This window comes from Curcuma longa, chromosome 1, assembly GCF_044706935.1.
Source record: "Curcuma longa cultivar G26 ecotype Majalengka, Jawa Barat chromosome 1, ITB_CL_G26_1.1, whole genome shotgun sequence".
NCBI classification, from domain to species: Eukaryota; Viridiplantae; Streptophyta; class Magnoliopsida; order Zingiberales; family Zingiberaceae; genus Curcuma; species Curcuma longa.
In genome coordinates this window covers 4,811,768-4,831,710 of record NC_133861.1, presented here as the reverse complement: position 1 = coordinate 4,831,710, position 19,943 = coordinate 4,811,768, and the positions used below count along the sequence as shown (strand labels likewise).

The following is a 19,943-nucleotide window of genomic DNA, read 5'->3' as shown; positions in this document are numbered from 1 at the left end:
TTGAAAAACCAGGTAAAATCTTGGTTATCCTGGATTCCGGGGTTATCCTAATTTCGTTTACCCTATTACCCATCTTTTTCCGTGATCCGTCCCCCGAGCGAGAACCCTCCCGAGCGGAAACCTCCGCGAGCGAAAACCCTCCCCCGAGCGAAAACCTGCGAAAACCTCCGCGAGGCCTCGTCTTCCCCGAGCGAAAACCTCTGCGAGCCGTCGTCTCCGCGAGCCCTCGTCTCCCCCGAGCAAAAACCTAGCGGCGGCGATTCCGTCTCCCCCGAGCAAAAACCTCCGCGAGCCTCGTCTTCACCGAGCGAAAACCTTCGCGAACCCTCGTCTCCGCGAGCCCTCGTCTCACCCGAGCAAAAACCTACGCGCTTCCCCTTCCGGCGAAACCCTAGCGGCGATTCCTGACCTCGGCCTCGTCCTCCTCCTCACGGTGAGTCTTCTTCCCGTTCCTTTGTGTGAAAAATGAAGAAGGTTGTTGTTTTTACCACTCCTCCTCACGGTGATTCTTCTTCCTCAAGGTTGTTGTTTTTACCGTTCCTTAACTCAATCCACTTGTTACCTACTTATAGATTTAGGTTTTTTTTCTTCTATCAATTCAAATAAGATGTTTGCTTTCTTTTCAATTGCATCATATGACCTAGATTCCAATGATCAGTTTGTTCTCTCCCTTGCTCAGTTTGTATCTGTTGGTCCCCTCCCTTGCTCAGTTTGTATCGGTTGGTCCCCTCCCTTGCTCAGTTTGTTGAATCATACTTCATTCACTCTAATGTGGATATGGTTCCTGCAAACCCCCAATGGGATGCCATCTAATATTTCCTCCCAAACTTGCTCAGGAGATTTCTATGGATTATACCTGTTTCCTTTTCTATAATATTCAACTAATTGATAAGTATGTTTGTACAATTATATTCTATCTTTCATGTGATTCATTTATGTTCTGGTTATGATGGATTTTTAGATTCCTAAATTTTCTTTATCACTAAACCACTATCCATTAGATAATTCATTTTTGTAATTATGCATTTTTAACACGTCAATAGGTTCATGCTATGCATGGCTGAGAATCTAATTCTATTACTGTTATTTAATTATTTTTAAATATCTGAATTGCTTACGATGCTATGTTTTAGAAAAATTATCCATCCTTCTATCCTAAACTGGTCATTATACTTTCCATATTGTAAATTAAACCACCCAAGAACCAATTTTTAATTTCTAGTTTTCTGTGGTTTTTAGAGTTGATAATTTGAATTCTTAACTATGATTGCTTCAGGTTTGTATGTCAAAAGGATTGGGTGCTCCAGTTGGATCCGTCATTGTGGGCACAAAGGAGTTCATTACAAAGGTAGATAAACCTATGGGGACCTTTTGTTGATAGTTTGTTGGTGCATGCAAGGATCCCTTTATGGTGATTGCCACAGAACTTCTTCTGGGAAGCTGCATGTCTTTTGTTTGTTTGTTTGCTTATGATTGATCTACCAGTTTGTATGAAGCTAAAGTTGGAAGCTCTTTGTGATCGTTTCTTCTGTATTTGTTGTTGCTGTTCCATTGCTTTGTATGAAGCTAAAGTTCTTTCTCTGTATTTGTTGTTGCTGTTCCATTGTCTTTGGGAGCTTGAAACTTCCATTTGAGTTTGAAAAATATTTATTTTGTTATCTTTGAATTATTATTATTGTAGAGTTAATATTATCTACTTAAAGTGTGCTATGTGGAAATTGAGCTGATTTCATCTTTTTTTATGTTGTTGTGGAGTGTCTAGAGTGGATTATCGTAGTCATCGCCGATCCAATTCAGAATTGCAGTGATGTCATCGAAATTGTGGTCGATACCCAAACTGAACGGATTTTTGGTTTTCAACTCGATCGCAAGAGGGGCATCTAATTCATCGGCTTGGTTTCCAACTCGATCGCATGACGAGCATATAATTCAAAATTTTAAAATTTATAATATATATTATATTATTAATATTATAATGAATAATTTAATTTTTAAAATAATTAAATATCAAATTAATTGAATTGTAAAAATGATTATAATTGAATTAAACCAAACAAGTAAATAAGGGTAATATAGTAAATGTAAAAGTAAGTAATGTATTAAAACCTTCAACCAAACAAGGTTTTGTCTCATTAACTAGCATTAAACCAAACAACATTCAACCAAACAAGGTTATGTTTTATTCCCTATAACCTTGGTTATGTGATTACTTGGTAATCACATAACCAAGGTAATCACGGACGACCCCCAACCAAACGCACCCTCAAGGTTTTGTTCTTGGGCTCTACCAAAAGGTCTCATACCAATGGAGATACTTTCTATTCTTTTAACCTCATGATCTTTTCCATGTACTTTAGATGTGAGACTATGTGTGCATCCTTGCAACTCAATACCCTAAAGTACGTACTCAACTTCGTGTCAATTAAATATCACCGTACCACTAGTAATTCCTAATATCTATTTTCTAATTTAGAGTTCTTTAGAGTCATCAAATATTTTTAATCAAATATGATTAATAGTTATAGAGAACTGGAATTTATACCAAATGGGTCCCATTGTAATCTTAGTGGCTCAAGATCTGAAAAAGTGCAGACGCTCGCCTACAAAAACACTAGGGGAATGATGTTATTTAAAAGAAATTTGAGCCTTATCAGTTCATCAACAAGTTTTTTTTTTGTCAATTTTGGCTAAAAATATTTGATGTTCTTATATAACTTTAATATGGGGAAAAGTAAAATTGATTCAAAGGACCACTAGGGATGTAATTATGTTAGTGTTAGTACAATCACGATCTCTAATCAAAATTGATCAAATTTGAGTCCGTTTGAATTGAGTTTTATTGAATTTTAATGTTTGATCAATATATTTATTGACGAGAGCAAAATGATAAATAGAAAGAGATTTTGTTAGGGAAAAAAATTATCAGTGCAATCGACCTCGGATCTGGTTGACCAAAATTGATATGAATATTGGAGTAAAAAGTCAAGTCAAGATTGACTGGATACTTGACAGTGGAAAAGTTCAAGTAAATCATGGTTGATCAAATACTTGATGGTTAGAAGTCTAATAGGAAGTTAACAAGTAGAGAAATCTAAGTGAGTTATGGTTGATCAAACACACGGTTGAAAGTCTAATAAAATGTTAACAAATACAAAATCTAAGTGGATTATGGAGGACTGAACACTTGACAAGGATGAAGTTCAAGTAGGTCAAAGTTGACCTGACACTTGACGATGGTGGAAGTCCTTACAGGTCATGAAGGACTAAATGTTACGTCGTATGAGACGAAAAGTCTAAACAAGTTAAAGAGGACTGAATGTTTGGCAATTGCGAAGTCTTAGCAGGTCAAGATTGACCAGATATTAGGTATGAGCCAAAAAGTCCTAGTAGGTCAAGGTTAATCGAATACTAGGTAGGTAAAGTCCAACAGAAAGTTGACAAAGATAAAATCCAAGTGGGTCATGGAAGATCAGACATTGACAAGGGTGAAGTTCAAGTAGAAGGTTGATCGGATATTTGACAATAATGGAAATCTTTATAGGTCATGAAGAACCAAATGTTACGTATGAGACAATAAGTTCAAATAGGTCAATGAGGATTGAATGTTTGACAATAATAAAGTCCTAATAGGTTAAGGTTGATTTGATGCTAGACGAGTAAAGTTATAGTAGGTTGAAGTTAATTAGATACTAGATAAGGATAAGACCCTAGTAAATAAGAGTTAACATGTACTAATCATACAAGGAAGTTCTGGATATATGAAGCTTCTTGACATAAGCAAATTTAGTATGAATAGTATTTTTAACACCATGAACAGTACATCGGTCAATTGATAAACAATATCAATCGATTGTGAAAAGTGTTTTTGCTACAATATTTTCCTTACAATATTTTTGACCCTAAACCGTGAATTTAGGGTTTAAGGGGGTTTATTATATATCAATCGATTGATGAACAGTAATAAATGAATTATAGTACTATAGTAGCAAATAGAAGTTTGAAACTCATGGGCCAATCGACTGATTAAGATCAGTCAATTGATGAACAGTAACAGTGAATTACTTGTACTATTGTAGCTAACAAAAGATTTCTAAGTCGAGTTGGGAACTCGACTAATGCGGAAGAAGTTGATTAATGAATAGTAATAGTTGATTGTTAATATTATTGCAACGAAAAAAAGTTTCTGAGTCAAGTTGAGAACTTAATTGATGCAACAATAATCAATTGATGAACAATAATAATCAACTGTTGATGGTCAAAGTTGAGTGAGTAAGAGTCATTCTATAGGTACAATGATCAAATTTAGTGGTGCAATTAATTGATAGGTGTTATTAGTCGACTGTTAGATGAAAATCAATCCTGACCTGAAGGCTATAAAAAAAGGATTTCGAAGAGGTTTTCGCTATCTGTTCTTAGTGTTTTTTTAGAGAATAATGCTACTATATTCCAGACATCAAGAGGCATTCTAAAGTAATCACAAAGCACTCCAAGTAAAGCTCCTTTCATGTAAATTATTTCATTTACATTGTACACATTTGTATTTTTATTATATTTTTGTATCGCTTGTATAACAATAGGTGTTGTAAGAAGTTTCTCCACCTCTAGAAGATATTTAGTAAGGAGAGAGTTACTGGCACTACAAAAATACACTGAATTTGCGACGAAATTTTGGGACAAATTATATTCGTCGCAAATTAGCAACGAATTTTGGACGAAACATATTTTCGTCGCCAATCTGCAACAAAATTAGCAACGAAAACAATATTTGTTGCAATTTTAGCAACAAAAAAATTCGTCGCTAATTTTGTCGCCAAAATTAATTCATCGCAAAATTCGTCGCTATTTTGCGACAAATATGTTATTCGTTGCAAAATAGCGACGAATAATGAATTTGTTGCAAAAAAAAACAGGATCACGAATTATTACTGGAATTTGGCGACGAAACAAGTGTTCGTCGCCAATTTGGCGACGAATAAACTGATTCGTCGCCAAATTGGCGACGAATACTACAATTCGTTGCCAATTTGGCGACGAATAGTGTTTTCGTCGCCAAATTCGGCGACGAACATCAATTTAGTTGCCAAATTAGCGACGAAAGAGGGAATTCGTCGCCAAATTGGCGACGAAAACACTATTCGTCGCCAAATTGGCGACGAACACTTGTTTCGTCGCCAAATTCCAGTAATAATTCGTGATCTTGTTTTTTTTTACAACAAATTCATTATTCGTCGCTATTTTGCAACGAATAACATATTTGTCGCAAAATAGCGACGAATTAATTTTGGCGACAAAATTAGCGACGAATTTTTTTGTTGCTAAAATTGCAACAAATATTATTTTCGTTGCTAATTTTGTTGCAGATTGGCGACGAAAATATGTTTCGTCCCAAAATTCGTTGCTAATTTTGTTGCAGATTGGCGACGAAACCTTGCATTCGTCGGCAATTTGGCGACGAATTTTGCGACGAAAAAATTTTCGTCGCAAAAAACTTAATAAACCTAGATCTGCCCCTTTTCCTCGCGCGCCGACTTCTTCTTTTCGCCGATCTCCTTCGCCGACTTCGCCGCCGATCTCGCCGATCTTCTAGAAAAGAAAGGTGTTAGCATAATGTATATTGAACTAATTAAGGATATATATGAGGATGTAATGACAAGAGTGAAGACTTCAAACGGATTAATCGAAGTGTTTCCCATAAAAATATGGTTACATTAAGAATCAACTTTAAGTCACTATATTTTTACACTAATCATGGACGAACTCACTGACACATCCAAGATATGATACCGTGGTGCTTGTTGATTGCAGATGATATTATTTTGATAAATGAGACCCTAAAGAAGTAAATGTTAAACTCGAATCATGGCGGGAAACACTAGAAGTGAAAGGTTTTAGGCCTAGTAGAGTAAAGACAGAATATATGAAATTTAAGTTTAATAATATTAAACATAATGAGATAATTGTTAAGATAAGAGATGACAAGTTGTCTGTAACTGAGAGTTTTAAATATTTAGAATCATATTTGCAAAATGATAAAGGGATTAAGAGAGATGTCTTACATATAATACAAGCAGAATGATTGAAATGGAGGAGAGCATAAGGTATTCTTTGTGATCGTAAAATACCTCTAAAACTAAAAGGAAAGTTTTACAAAACGACAATTAGACCTGTTTGTTATATGGAGTTGAATGTTGGACTATGACTCGAGCACATGAGCAGAAGATGAGAGTTGCAAAGATGAGGATGTTAAGATGAATATACGGAGATACAAAGATGGATAAGATAAGAAATGAAAATATTAGAGAGAAAGTCAGAGTTGTACCTATTGAAAGAAAACCCCGAGAGACACATTTAAGATGGTACGGATATGTATGTAAACGACCAAAAGATGCTCTAGTTAGGTGATGTGAAACTATAATAAATGTGCACATCAAACAAGGAAGAGGAAAATCAAATAAGACTTGGTTAGCAATAATAAAACAAAATAAATTTTATTTAAATATAATTGATGATATAGTAGGGGATAGAGATTAATGACGTAGAAGAATCTATATAGCCGACCTCACATAGTGCGATAAGGCTTGATTGTTATTGTTGTTATTGTAGTTGTTTCCTTCCATTAAGGGCAGCATTTAGATGGAAATTATTTCATGACTTTTTTTTCTGTAGGATGCCTTGTGGTGTTGAAGTTTCATTATATGTGGTGCAAGTGGCACCACTTAGAAAGAAGCCTTAAGTGGTAGAGGTAGCGGTAGTGGTGGAGTACCAGAGATGATAGTGGAAGACGCACCGGAGAGGATACATGAAGGAGAAGGAGGGGAGCAGCAGCATACTAGAACTGTAGAGGAGGAGAAGAGCAGCAGCATACTTTGAACTGCAAAGGAGGAGGAGGGGAGCAGCAGCATACTAGAACCACAGAGGAGGAGAAGAGCAGTAGCATACTTGAACTGCAAAGATGGAGGAGGAGGAGAAGGGGGTCCAGGAACTGTAACTATCAGATGTCAGCAGCTGTGCTTATGCTGATTTGCCAACGGAATTAGATTTTTTGCTCAGGCCAACTATTAAGGCATAAGACTTAAAAACACTATTGAGTACTTTATCCTTAGGCTTATGATCATATCAATGGGATAACATAGAGAAATCTACATATATATAAGGATATCTTCATTCTTCACCAACATGGGTTATACTTGTTGACATGCACTTTAAGTATGCTAGTGATTGAAGAAACAATTAAGGAGATAGTAGATCTTCCTAATGGAGATTAGGGATACTACGTACCCACCAATTTGGTCACTATCAGACACGAACCTTAATAATCAAAACAGCTATAGATAATCCCAACTCTTTTCAGGAATTTTCTACAATACCCAATCTGATTCACTCAATAAGCAAATAAGTTCATCAAATCTAAACCAACATAAACCTTAATCAATCATGGAATGCTACTATCCAAACTCATTACAGATTTTTTGGTTATCCCAAGCAGTAACCTGTCTTGCTTTATAACACGTTTCAAAATCTGAGTTAGTTTTGCAGATGAAAAGAAAAATGAAAAGGGGATATGAGTTTGAAATAGATGAGGGTGTTCTCACCACGTGTTGGAATGAGTGAGCTGTATGAGCAATTCCTTTTTCCTAGTGCCTACAACTGTATATTTGTTTATGGTAGGGAAACGTGGATGTCAGTACAAATTCACAATTACAATTACACTAAGATAGAATAAAGAACAACAAAAGTCATTAGATGGTAAAGATTGAACATTTGGATATATCTTAAACCCGTTTATCTGAATTTGCAGATAAGCCATGATTAGTATGTAGTCTGATAGATAGAGTTTACAGACATGGCTTGAGAACTTGTATGTAGCCAAATAGTCTAGCCACAGTAAACCATATCCTGACATTATCACCATATATAAGAACCTACCTTTTCAATAACTCCAAGGTAGCTCCCACAAATTTCTGGATCTAGCCCACTTGATCCATCAGCTGTAAATGCCCTTACGTTCATTTCATATATCACAAGATCTGTCTGCACAAAGAAAATTAAATCATAAATGATGGTTCTATGCACAAGAAAATAAATTTTCTTGGTAATATTCTGTTCAGTTTTACCTCAGGTATATTTGGCAGCTTATAATCAGGACCCCAGTCGAAAGGAGAGCTTGTAAAGTCATATGTACCAAGGAACTTGGACATTTTATCTGTAACATCCCCAAACCTTTTCCTTCCAGAAACTAATTTTGCATAAGGGTCAAGAAGAATGACACTACTGTCAAAGCGATGCCCTTGTCCCCATCCTTGGGGACCATCAATTCGGTAGCCATAGACAATACCAGATCGTAATAACCCCTAGGAATTGACCAATAAATAAACATAGTGAAAAATATATGTATAATGAAATAACATCATTTAGAACTGCATGACAGATTCAGGGAGATTTTAAATCATTCTCTGACCTATTGAGTTAAGATAATTCACTATTTCAGTTTTGCAATGGCTTCCATCTGAGATTAAATAGTGCTCTATCAACATCACTGCTTTCTATATTTAAGTAATATCACATAATTAAACATGAAACAACATGCAACTGTGGCATTGTCAACTACCAGGATCCAAATTAAAATTCAATGTAGAAATAGGCAAAGGGGTATTGAGTTACCAATAGATGGTATCATGCATTAAAATTTCATTCCGTGTTAGTTGGCATGGGTGAAACATTTTGTTCCACCTGCCAACCAACATGTGGAACAACTCCAGACGAACGAATGATGTTAGAATCCTCTACGATGAAGGTGAGGCAATGGGATGTTTCCCCTAAGGCATCTAAAGCTTCCGCAACACTACTGAAGGCTTCCCCTGTGCTTTTGAACCTCTTTGGAATATAGTGACATTATGCAAGGTGGATCTGAGACTTTCAAGACTCTTTTAAAAATAGCGAACGCGATGCAAAGTGGCATGAAATGACATCAAGAGGTAACTCTTCCGCGAAGCGGCAACGAGAGGCATTTGAGGATGATGAAACTTCCTCAAGGTGGTTAGTGAGAGGTATTTGAGGACGACAAGTCTTTCCCGAGCTTCCACAAGCTCAAGATGGAGATTATTCCGTAACTCTTCTCGAATTTCACAACTCTTCTGAAGATGATAACTCTTCATAATTCTTCTTCTCCTCTTATTGGCGCTTTTGGCAATGTGTGTCTATACGCCCGACATGATACTAACTCATTCCAACAATAGATTAAAACCTTAGCTCAGAATAAGCTTTCAAACCTTAGATTGTATTATGAGTCATGGATAGTGAATCTAATGCAAAATAGGAATTTGGCTCTAAAATTCACAAAAAATGTCCATTAGAAAAAACTTCTAGAAAATTTGTAAACTCTACTTCATATGATGAATTGATCTTCTAAGAGAAGTTACTTGCACAAAGGAAATTATTGTTGGAGATCAATGAATTAGTTGCAGGTTGGAGAGATATGTCACAAGAACATAGCAACATTGTTATTTATAACAAACTTAATAAAACTACCAACTTAAACTATCAAAATATCATAACTTCAGTACTACCTCAATACAGATGTGCCAAACATCACCAGTTTTATTTATCTGTGGATCCAGCGGAACCTCCAACATGCCATCATCCATTTGCTGATTATCTTCCCTGAGCCAGATTGAACATACTAATGTCACAATAGTAGAGAATGAAATTTCCAAACAACAAATTAGTTAGGCTGAACACTATTTTAAAGTTCCATATAATAGAAAAGTTACAATCATCAAGAAAATGAAATTGTGATTAGACATTAGATACTTATAGATATATTCATATTATAACAACCTATAGATACTAGTATTTGACACATAAAGGTCAGTCAAACTATGGTGGAACAAGAGAGAGAAGAAAGACATAATTTGGTCATTCCCCTCCTTCCCAACACCCCCAAAAAAACTTTGTTTCCTCCTCTCCCCACCTACGCTATTCCTTCACCTTCTTCCCCTCTAATTCCAGTCCTTCGAAGTAAAAATAGCCTAATATCTTAAGTCACCCGCATTTATTGGCAAGGAGTGAATTGGACTACCCCCAAGTATACAATGTGGTTTAATTCAACTTAACTAGGATGTATTATTGCCACTACAACTATTATTAGACAAGCCTCATGTGATACTATCTGAAAGTCAGCTAATTAACCACCTATCAAGTGTTTGTGTAGGAAGAAACACAGAAGAAACCAGAAGAATAAATAAAAGTAAATTTAATCAAACATGCCAAAAACAGATTACTCAAATTGTAACATCAAGCTCAGTTTTGACAAGAAAAAAGGTGTTATTGTGACCAATTTATGAATGTGTGCTAAACTTCTGAAGCTTGTACAAGATATATTGATTAAATTTGGGAGACCCAGTCAAGAATGCACAATAAAACAGGCTAAACTTCAGATCCATCATGCATATGTTTTTTACAAACTAAACTTGACTTAAGTTTGGTCAGCAAAGTGCAGCCTTACAAAATTAAACAAAAAAGATCTAACAATGTAAATGTCATAGTGCACTAACTTTTTTTCTTATCTATTTTCCTACTCTAAATCAATATTAAAATCATTAAACCAGTAAACCACTTAACAACAGAAATAAAACCATGTGAACTTAAGCTTTTATTTCAACATTTGGGGTTTTAATCCCATTTAAGAAAGGAAAGAATCCTATAAAATCTCAACCTTCATGCATGTATATTCCAACTAGTCCAAATTGAAGAACCATGAATCACCAAGGTTATTGTTTTCTGTGTTTTTACTATCACATATTTCCCCTCCAGTATTTCCTGCTAGAACAATGGAGCATTATAGAAAAGCAGAGTGACCAATGCATATCTTGTCACTTATTAACTGGAAATCTAGAGCTACTCTTCTTTCCACCTGTGCGAAGAGAGTTCAAGTTTTCCATGAAAAGGTCAAATTCAAGATACCACTAGTCATTATGCAAATAAGGTTCAATTTCCTTCTAGGAAATAGTTTCCTAGATTTTTTAGCATTTGGAATAATTCTTCAAAAAAAATTCTAAGATTTTTAAGTGCACAGCGAACAAACATATTCTTAGGCACTAAAAAACATTTTCAGTGATATAGAAAGATAAGTTGAACTTTTAAGAAAGACAATAAATAGTTTTTTGGATATTTCTTATGTGCACAATCAAACATGAAAAAAAAAAAAAACTACTTTCTTTGCACTTGACTTCCAATGATTCAACAAAGTCTGAGGCATTCTTTCATTGAGAAATATCTGTTTTAGACATCACATAAGTAGCTATTTTAGGATATATAAAGACATTTATAACCAATAATCGACAAAGATTAACAACCAGAAATTAGAAGATCATGAAAGCAATAAGAAAACTGAATATTAAAGTTTGTCATATCATTAACAACTCTATCATTATCTAGTTTATGTGAACTTACATTCACCATCTTGTGCGTGAAACCGTATCATGCAATTTTTGTACAAAATGAAGCTGACTTTGCCTTGTACTAAAAGTTCCATTTTTTACCTCCCACATTTTGACAAGCACAGTGAGACTCGTGTAGCGTGCCTTGAAAAAACTGCAAAGTTAATTCCATTTTCAGCAACTGATACACCAAGCGGAGAGGCCACACCACGAGAATACTTCAACGGAGTATCAGTGTCCAACATTTCTGAAGTCTTTTCCTATGTGAAATTGCAAACATCGTCAATGACTTCTGGAATATATTTAATTTCTTTATGTTGTATTTTATGAAATCAAGTTGTTATGTTCTTTTCTTCATACAATATTGATGGTAAACAGATGCCAGAGCAATGCATATGAAATTAGTCTCAACAACAACAAAGAGAAAATACACGAGGTAACGAAAAAAAGGAAAGAACAAAAAAATAATAGCACACCTCTATGGACGCTGCTTCAACACTTTGATCAAAAACATTGCTGGAATTTAGCATAACTCTTGCTCGGGCCTGCGACAACAACGACATCGCTCGTGGTTAGCAATTCAACTCCCAACGGCAAAGAAAACGAGACGGGGAACAAACCAAAGACATGCCTTGCTGACAGCTCTTTGCAATCCAAACGCAACTCTGGATGAACTACATCTGAATCTGCGCATTGATTCCGATTACTTCGACCTGCTTTGCGGGTGAAAAACAAGTTCTGCAAAGGAGCAGAGTCGAAGAGAAGAAGATTACCCCATCGAGATCCGGAAGCGGCGGCCGGCGGAGGGCGACGACGAGAGGGGTGGCGCATTGGTTCGCCATCTGAGTGAGGAAGAGCTGAAGGTGGTGCCTCGAGTGTGGGGCGGACGAAGGATCGATTCCATGAAAAGGGCAATACAAGAGGAAGAAGAAGCGTGGGAGCATAGGACTCGAGTCCAGTTGCCGGAAATAGATATATAAGCGACCCATACCCGTGATTTGACACGTGTGCGGTTCTCGCTGTTTTCTTTATTAATTAATATATCAATTAACTTCTTAATTTATCGTGACCGAAGAAATTATATAAAAACTTAAGTTTATAGTTGGGCAAGATCGAGATGAACGATTATCTTTGTTTCGGACATAATTGAGTTGATTATAATAGAACATAATTGATTATTATCCTGGATTGAATCTCGATAAAATTAAAATAATATTTTTTTCATCGTGATCAACTACAATTTTTCAATTTATCCACATATATAATTATGGGATCGATTTTGTGGAATCGTTAGGGTGACAAATTTTACTTTTTTATTAAAAAAATAAATGATTATCGAAAATAATTTTATATTATTATTATTTATAATTATTCATCTGTCGAATAAATTTATAACCTAACGTATACACATTTTGATATTCATCCTTATTGAATTTTAAATTTTTTATTTATTTCTACTCAAAATTATTCTATATTATAATAATTTTGATTAAAATTGTTTTATATTATAATAATATTAATATAAAATTATAAAATTATAATTGTTATATTAAAGTTAACATAAATTTAATTAAATTAAGTAGTTTTAATTAAGATTTAACAAAGTTAAAATAGTTTTAAATAATTTTAATTAAAACAGTTTAAAATAGAATCAATATTATAATAATATTAGAACAAAGATAGTTTTAAAATAAAAAAAAGGCCGATGCCCTTTTAATATTTTCTAAGATGGGATGGTCTTTTAATATAAAAATAAAAGATATTTTTTAATTTTTATTAAAATGAAATTTTTTATTAAATTAATATATATAATTACTATTTTAAAATATCTTATATAATTTACTTATACAAATAGTATGATTGTCTATAACGGAAAACAGACTAATTCATCAAAAATCAATCATATAGTAGGTGGGATAGAGAAATCTCCAATTCAACTCGATTCAAAACGGACGGTAAGTTAGACAGATCAACTCATGGATCTACTAAATATAGATTGTAATTTTTACGTTTGAGGTGTGGATTATATGGGTTAAGTTTATACGAGCCGATTTAAAAAATTATATATATATATATAATATTAAAAACTTTAAGTTTGATTGCAGTGGGTTAAACTCATGAACCCATTAAATTTCTCACTTTTATTTTAAATTTTAAAAGAAAAAAAAGTTTTTCAATCCACAAGTCAACCCAAGTCCATCGCAGGTTGACTTGCACAGATTACGGGCCTAAGCAGGTCAACTCATTTGGACTCACCTAAAAATGGATTGATAAAATGTTAATCCAATCCACTTAAATTGTTTAGCAGAGCAGATCAACCCAATGGGCACAGCTTTGCATACAAGTCTAATTGACTTGCACAATAATATCAACTTGACTCACTTAACTGGCTTGATTGGGCTAATCAGCTTGCTCAAATTGCATAGCCTATCTGAATGAATCACTTAGCTTATCTAAACCTCCCAATTTGCCCTCACCTCCTAAACTATCACAATCGCTAACCCACTTAGGCTATTCCATCCATTTAAACAAGCTAAGTTGTATAAACTATCAAGGGCATATGAACTATCTAAACTATTTAACCTACCTATCTTGTTTCCATATTTGATCTCTTGGATGGCCTATTGGAATCCTGAGTAATAAATGGTTGGATGTTAAGGGGTGAATAGCGTAGGAATTTGCAAAAAAATTTACCGAACCCTAACACATGATATTTATATGATTCGATAGTCCCTCAAACTCCTAACAAGAAAGCCACTATCTTCTCTTTCTTGATTAATTACTAAAGGCGGAGAAACTTTTTATATGTCAGAGAAACAATAAACTTCTATTACGTTTGATTGAATTGATGAAATAATACAGGTTTATAGCCATATATATAGGCAATATTTCTTCTAGAGATATATATGTCCGGGGTTATAGCCATAGACCGGGTAACATAATACCGAGTCATATAGACCGGTTTACATAATAATATTAATATATATTATATTAATATTCTAACACCCCCCCTCAAACTCAAGGTGGTAGAGTAGAGATCAGCTTGAGTTTGCTCAATAACACATAGAAGCGACCCGGCAAGAGAGACTTGGTGAAGATATCTGCAATTTGATGTTCAGTAGACACGGACCGCAACTGCACAGTACCAGCACTAACATGCTGTCGTACAAAATGACAATCGATCTCAATGTGCTTAGTGCGCTCATGAAACACATCATTTCGAGAAATCTGAATGGCACTCTGACTATCACAATGAAGATCGGTAGCAGGCGGTTGAGGAATGCCAAGATCAGAAAGAAGTCGTCGAATCCAAAGAAGCTCAGAAGTAGAATCAGCAAGCGCACGATACTCTGACTCAGCGCTGGAACGAGAAACAACCGTCTGTTTCTTGCTTCGCCAAGAAATAAGAGAATCACCCAAGAAGAAACAATAACCAGTGATGGAGCGTCGGTCAGTGGGATCGCCTGCCCAATCAGCATCAGAGTAACCAGTGAGTACCAATGATGAATCAGCAGAGAAGTGAAGACCATGTAGGAGAGTGCCCTTAACATAGCGGAGAATACGTAATACAGCAGAGTGATGAGCTGTACAGGGACTAGTCATGAACTGACTAACGATGTGAACTGCATGAGCTATATCAGGACGAGTGACTGTCAGATATATCAGGGAGCCCACTAACTGACGATAGAGCGTGGGGTCCTTAAGAGGGGCGCCATCGAGAGGAGTGAAACGACAGTCTGCCTCAAGTGGAGTCGAGGCAGTCTTGCTGTCAGTCAGGCCAGCACGGGAGATGAGGTCAGAAGCATACTTTGCCTGGGACAAATAGATACCATCTGCCGTGTCGGAAATCTCAAGACCTAGAAAGTAACGCAGCTTACCAAGACTCTTCATATCAAAATGCTGATGAAGATAGGTCTGCAAATCAGATATTCCAGAGGCATCGTCTCCAGTGATCACCATATCATCAACATATAACAATAGAATAATAATCCCGGATGAGGAGCGACGAATGAATAAAGCAGAGTCATAGGGAGAGGCGGTAAACCCATACTGAATAAGTGCTGAGCTGAACTTGGCGAACCAAGCTCGTGGTGCCTGCTTCAGACCATAAAGAGCACGACGTAACTTACATACCTTCCCCGAAATGTCTGAACCTGGCGGCGGACTCATATAAACCTCCTCAGAAAGATCTCCATGAAGAAAAGCATTCTTCACATCCAACTGGTGAAGAGACCATCGACGAGCAGCAGCAATAGCCAAAAGACAACGTAGAGAAGTCAAACGGGCAACAGGAGCAAATGTCTCTTCATAGTCAATGCCGTACTCCTGTAAGAAACCTCTGGCCACAAGACGAGCTTTGTAGCGCTCAACAGATCCATCAGAATTTGTTTTAATCTTGTACACCCATTTGCAGTTAATAGGTTTCTTGCCAGGTGGTAGATCAACGATATCCCAAGTCCCAGTCTTCTCAAGAGCCTGCAGTTCCTCAGACATAGCCTCACGCCACATTGGATCACAGTTTGCCTCACGAAAAGTCCTAGGCTCATGGTTAGATAGAATGGCAGAGAAACAATGGTAATCAAGGAGATGAGAAGGAGGACGACTTACACGGGTTGAACGTCGACCAGTGGCAGCAGGGACTTGAGATGCTTGTTCAGGAGACGCAGATGAGTCAGCTTGAGGTGACGGGGAAGCATCGACAGTGTCAACAGGAATCTGTGTGAGCTCGGGACCTGCAGAAGAAGGAGATGGATCCAAAACAAAGAAAGGGGAATCAGTTGTTGACGGGGAAGCATCGGCAGTGTCAACATGAATCTGTGTGAGCTCGGGATCTGCAGAAGAAGGAGATGGATCCAAAACAAAGAAGGGAGAATCAGTATGAAAAGGAATGCTAAACTTGGACTCAGAAGAGAACATCTTATGTTCCCAAAAGGTGACATGACGAGAAATACGAACTCGATTTGACACAGGATCCCAACAACGATAGCCTTTATGTTCTACCCCATATCCCAACAAACAACACAGACGATTCTGAGGCTCCAATTTGTTTCGTTCATGTGGGGGAAGGTGGACGAAACTGACACAGCCAAATGGACGAAGAATGGAGTAATCTGGTGGCTGACCAAAGAGTTTCTCGTAAGGAATGGCATCCTGAAGTACAGAAGAAGGCATCCGGTTGATTGTATAGACAGCAGTAAGGGCAGCTTCTCCCCAAAACCGATCAGGACACGAAGCAGAAAGGAGCATGGCACGAACAGTATCTAGAATGTGCCTATGTTTACGTTCAGCCCTACCATTTTGTTGTGAAGTGTAAGGACATGAACGTTGAACAACAGTGCCCTGAGCAGAAAGAAAATTGAGAAAGGTAGAATCATTATATTCCAAAGCATTGTCAGTGCGGAGTGTTTTAATAGGACATGAGAATTGTGTTTGAATCATTTTTGCAAAAGTGGAGTAAGTTGAGGCAAGTTCAGAACGATTTTTCAAGAAATAAATCCAAGTGAATCGAGAATAATCATCAACAAAGATTACAAAATATCGATAACCTTTGAACGTTCCAATGGGAGAGGGCCCCCAAATATCTGAGTGAACTAGGGAAAAAGGTTTATCAGCAATAGAATGATTATTTGAGAAAGAGAGTGCTGGTTGTTTGCCAAGCTTGCAATGCACACAATCAAAAGATTCAAATTTAATAGAACCAAAAAAACCTTTAGCAGCAAGAGATCGGAGGTTATGTGATGAAGCATGCCCAAGTCTGAGATGCCACTGATAGATGGAAGAAGGAGAAACGACAGCAGAGATAGAAGGAAAGGGTTGAAGGGAACAAAGCTCAAACAGGCGACCCTTCTTGCGCCCCGTCCCAAGAATCTGGCCCGTCTGCGAATCCTGAACCTGTACACCAGAAGACGTGAAAATAACAGTAAGTCCCTGCTCAACCAACTGACCAATAGAAACAAGGTTTAATGTTAAATGGGGAATGTAGTAGACATCTTGGAGAGATGGTGAAGTGGCATGACCAGTATGTGTGATTTGCATGGGGGCACCATTTGCAGTGTGAATGGGAGGCGAGGTGGCGAGAGGTTTTATAGAATGTAGCAGATTAATGTTAGAGGTCATATGGTTGCAACAAGCAGAATCTAAGAACCATTGTCGGTTACCTGATGTGGTGGCTAATGAAGGATTGGTAGATAAAACCTGAGTGAGCAGTTTATGGATATCCATAAGGGTAGGAGTAGTGGGCTGAGGCGGCTGCAAAACCTTTGTGACGGCGGCTATGGAGGAGGAAGAGACAGCTGTAGAAGATCTGCGACTCAGTTTTGGGCAGTTCTGACGGACATGACCCTTTTTGTGGCAATAACGACACTCAATGTTGGGGCAATGAGTGTAAGCATGATCAGCATTCGGACAACGACGACATCTAGCAGGCTTATCCGATCGAACATCCTTGCAAGCATTAACACGATCCATATTAAGAGATATAAAGAAAGAATCCAAGGAAGTAATTCAGATCCGAAAATAAAAATAGCGAAATCAAAATCTGACCACACGGATGCGTCGACGATCAAAATTCAGCCACCGGAGTTCTCAAAATTGCTAAAGCTCCTTGAGCCAGAGTTATGAAATACCTTCTTGGCCAACCACTGTCACCTTCGTCCTTCTACCATCGACGAAAAATGGAAGTGAAACAGGGTTCCTTCCACCGCCTCCTATAAATAATAAATCTGGAAAGTCTCCTATAAATGAACTTGGATTCCTGTTCCCGCAGTCATTCTTTAAATCGGGAAGTGGGCTTGTCACCAGATAAAGTTGAATCTTCTTTATTAACTTGTCTGCAAAAGGTTCTTCTTTATTAACTCTTCTAAGTCTAGGACTTGAAGAGAGAGAATTGATAATTAAAGGATTTTCCAGCATGGGCTTCCTTTGATGGATCTGTTGATCAGAGGTCGCGGTGGGATTTTCTTCGCCAGTGGCGGAAAGGGATGCGTTGAGAAGGGGCGCCGATCAGGAGACGGGGGCGCCGATCAGGAGATGGTGGCGCGGAAGGTTTTCTTCAGCGGCGGCGTTCGGGAAAACTTAGGATTAGGAGCAGCGGCGTTCGGGAAAACCTAGGATATATTATATTAATATTCTAACAATATATATCAAACATATTGTCTCATGGTGGCTCCATCAAATCTCTTCCATTATTTTTTTGTTTCTGATTTGATGAGATCATCCCAGTATAATTAATGACAAGTGTCATCTATCAGAATCATTTTTCATATGTTAAATGATAAGTCATTTCTATTTATTTATTCAATAATCTTCAATCTTATCTTTGTTTTAATAGATTTGGTCAGATTGACATCTATCTCAACATCATCAGCAGTCATGCATAAAATAATTATGTCTTGGCTTATTTTGTGATTGTGAAAAAATCTAAAACTTGTTCCTTTGACTATATGTGAGGAAGTGAAATTATTTGTGTGTGTGTGTTTTTTTCAATTTTCTTGAACAAAATGGTAGTTGACTTTGTTGGATTGCTTGTAGATTTAGTTACACTTTTATTATATATCAAAAAATAGTGGAGTTGGATGAAGAAAAAAAACTAAAATATATATTCTGATAATCATTGAAGCTAAATAATTTTACCATATATGGATAGTCGAGTTTTATATGATGATCTAAATGTCTATCAGATTTGTATTTAATAGAATACAGCCGTTTTGATCCTATGAGAGGGTGGCTCAATTAGCACTCTTTGTTGCTTGCTTGAAAGAGTCAGGTATAGACAAAGCAGCGAGTGTGGTAAATAAAGAAGGACAATTTGAAAGTCTAATTATATGTGAATATATATATAAAGTGGTGGTAACGGTTGAATATTATTTAAAGAGGAGTTTGATACTGTTAGGATCCGTGTAAACTCGAGGAGAGAGGAGATGAATAGATCTGATTGCTTGGTCTTGATTTCGAATGCGTAATGAAAACTCGAAACAAACTTGACACTAACAAAATAAAACCACATGCTAACACAATTAATTTTACTTGATTCACAACTTCCCAAGATAACTACGTGTAAGGCCTAATCCTAACGACTACTACTAGTAATCCTTCTCTTTTTCGGATATCTTCTGGAGGTGAAGAAGTCTCTTACAACCTTAAGAATACAACCATGAAATAAAAAATAATTACAAATGAAAGCAAAATAAATTTATAAGATTAGAGTTTCACTTTGATCGTTGTTGATAACTTTGGAATGTCTTTTATTAGTCTAGAAATGCATTAACATTTCATTCTCAAATCCTCAAGAATCGGTGTCAAAAATCTTCTCGAAATCCTTCTTTTATAACTTTTAGGTTGAAGTTGATTTTCATCAATCAATCGATTGATCCATTGTAGATTTGAATGTTGCACCGACCTGTCAGCTTAACGACTCCATCCATCTCAGCATCAGTCGATTATTAATTGCCATAAGTCAATTGGTGTATAATCACTACAAAAATACAGGGTTTTTGCGACGAATTT

General features: G+C 36.6%; 1 protein-coding gene across 1 annotated transcript in view; it reads right to left on the bottom strand.

Annotated features, from left to right (window-relative positions):
* Window positions 1-12,366, bottom strand: part of LOC141822856 (uncharacterized) — a 35,713-nt gene extending 23,347 nt beyond the window's left edge. The window contains exons 1-8 of the mRNA XM_074710167.1: window positions 12,212-12,366; window positions 12,070-12,124; window positions 11,915-11,983; window positions 11,541-11,698; window positions 9,567-9,660; window positions 8,115-8,351; window positions 7,927-8,031; window positions 6,764-6,903 (exon numbers count right to left, since the gene is read on the bottom strand). Coding sequence (XP_074566268.1) covers window positions 6,764-6,903; window positions 7,927-8,031; window positions 8,115-8,351; window positions 9,567-9,660; window positions 11,541-11,698; window positions 11,915-11,983; window positions 12,070-12,124; window positions 12,212-12,342 — 989 coding nt within the window. The 5' untranslated portion in view covers window positions 12,343-12,366. The remainder of the gene's footprint in view (window positions 1-6,763; window positions 6,904-7,926; window positions 8,032-8,114; window positions 8,352-9,566; window positions 9,661-11,540; window positions 11,699-11,914; window positions 11,984-12,069; window positions 12,125-12,211) is intronic.
* Window positions 12,367-19,943: the final 7,577 nt, after the last annotated feature.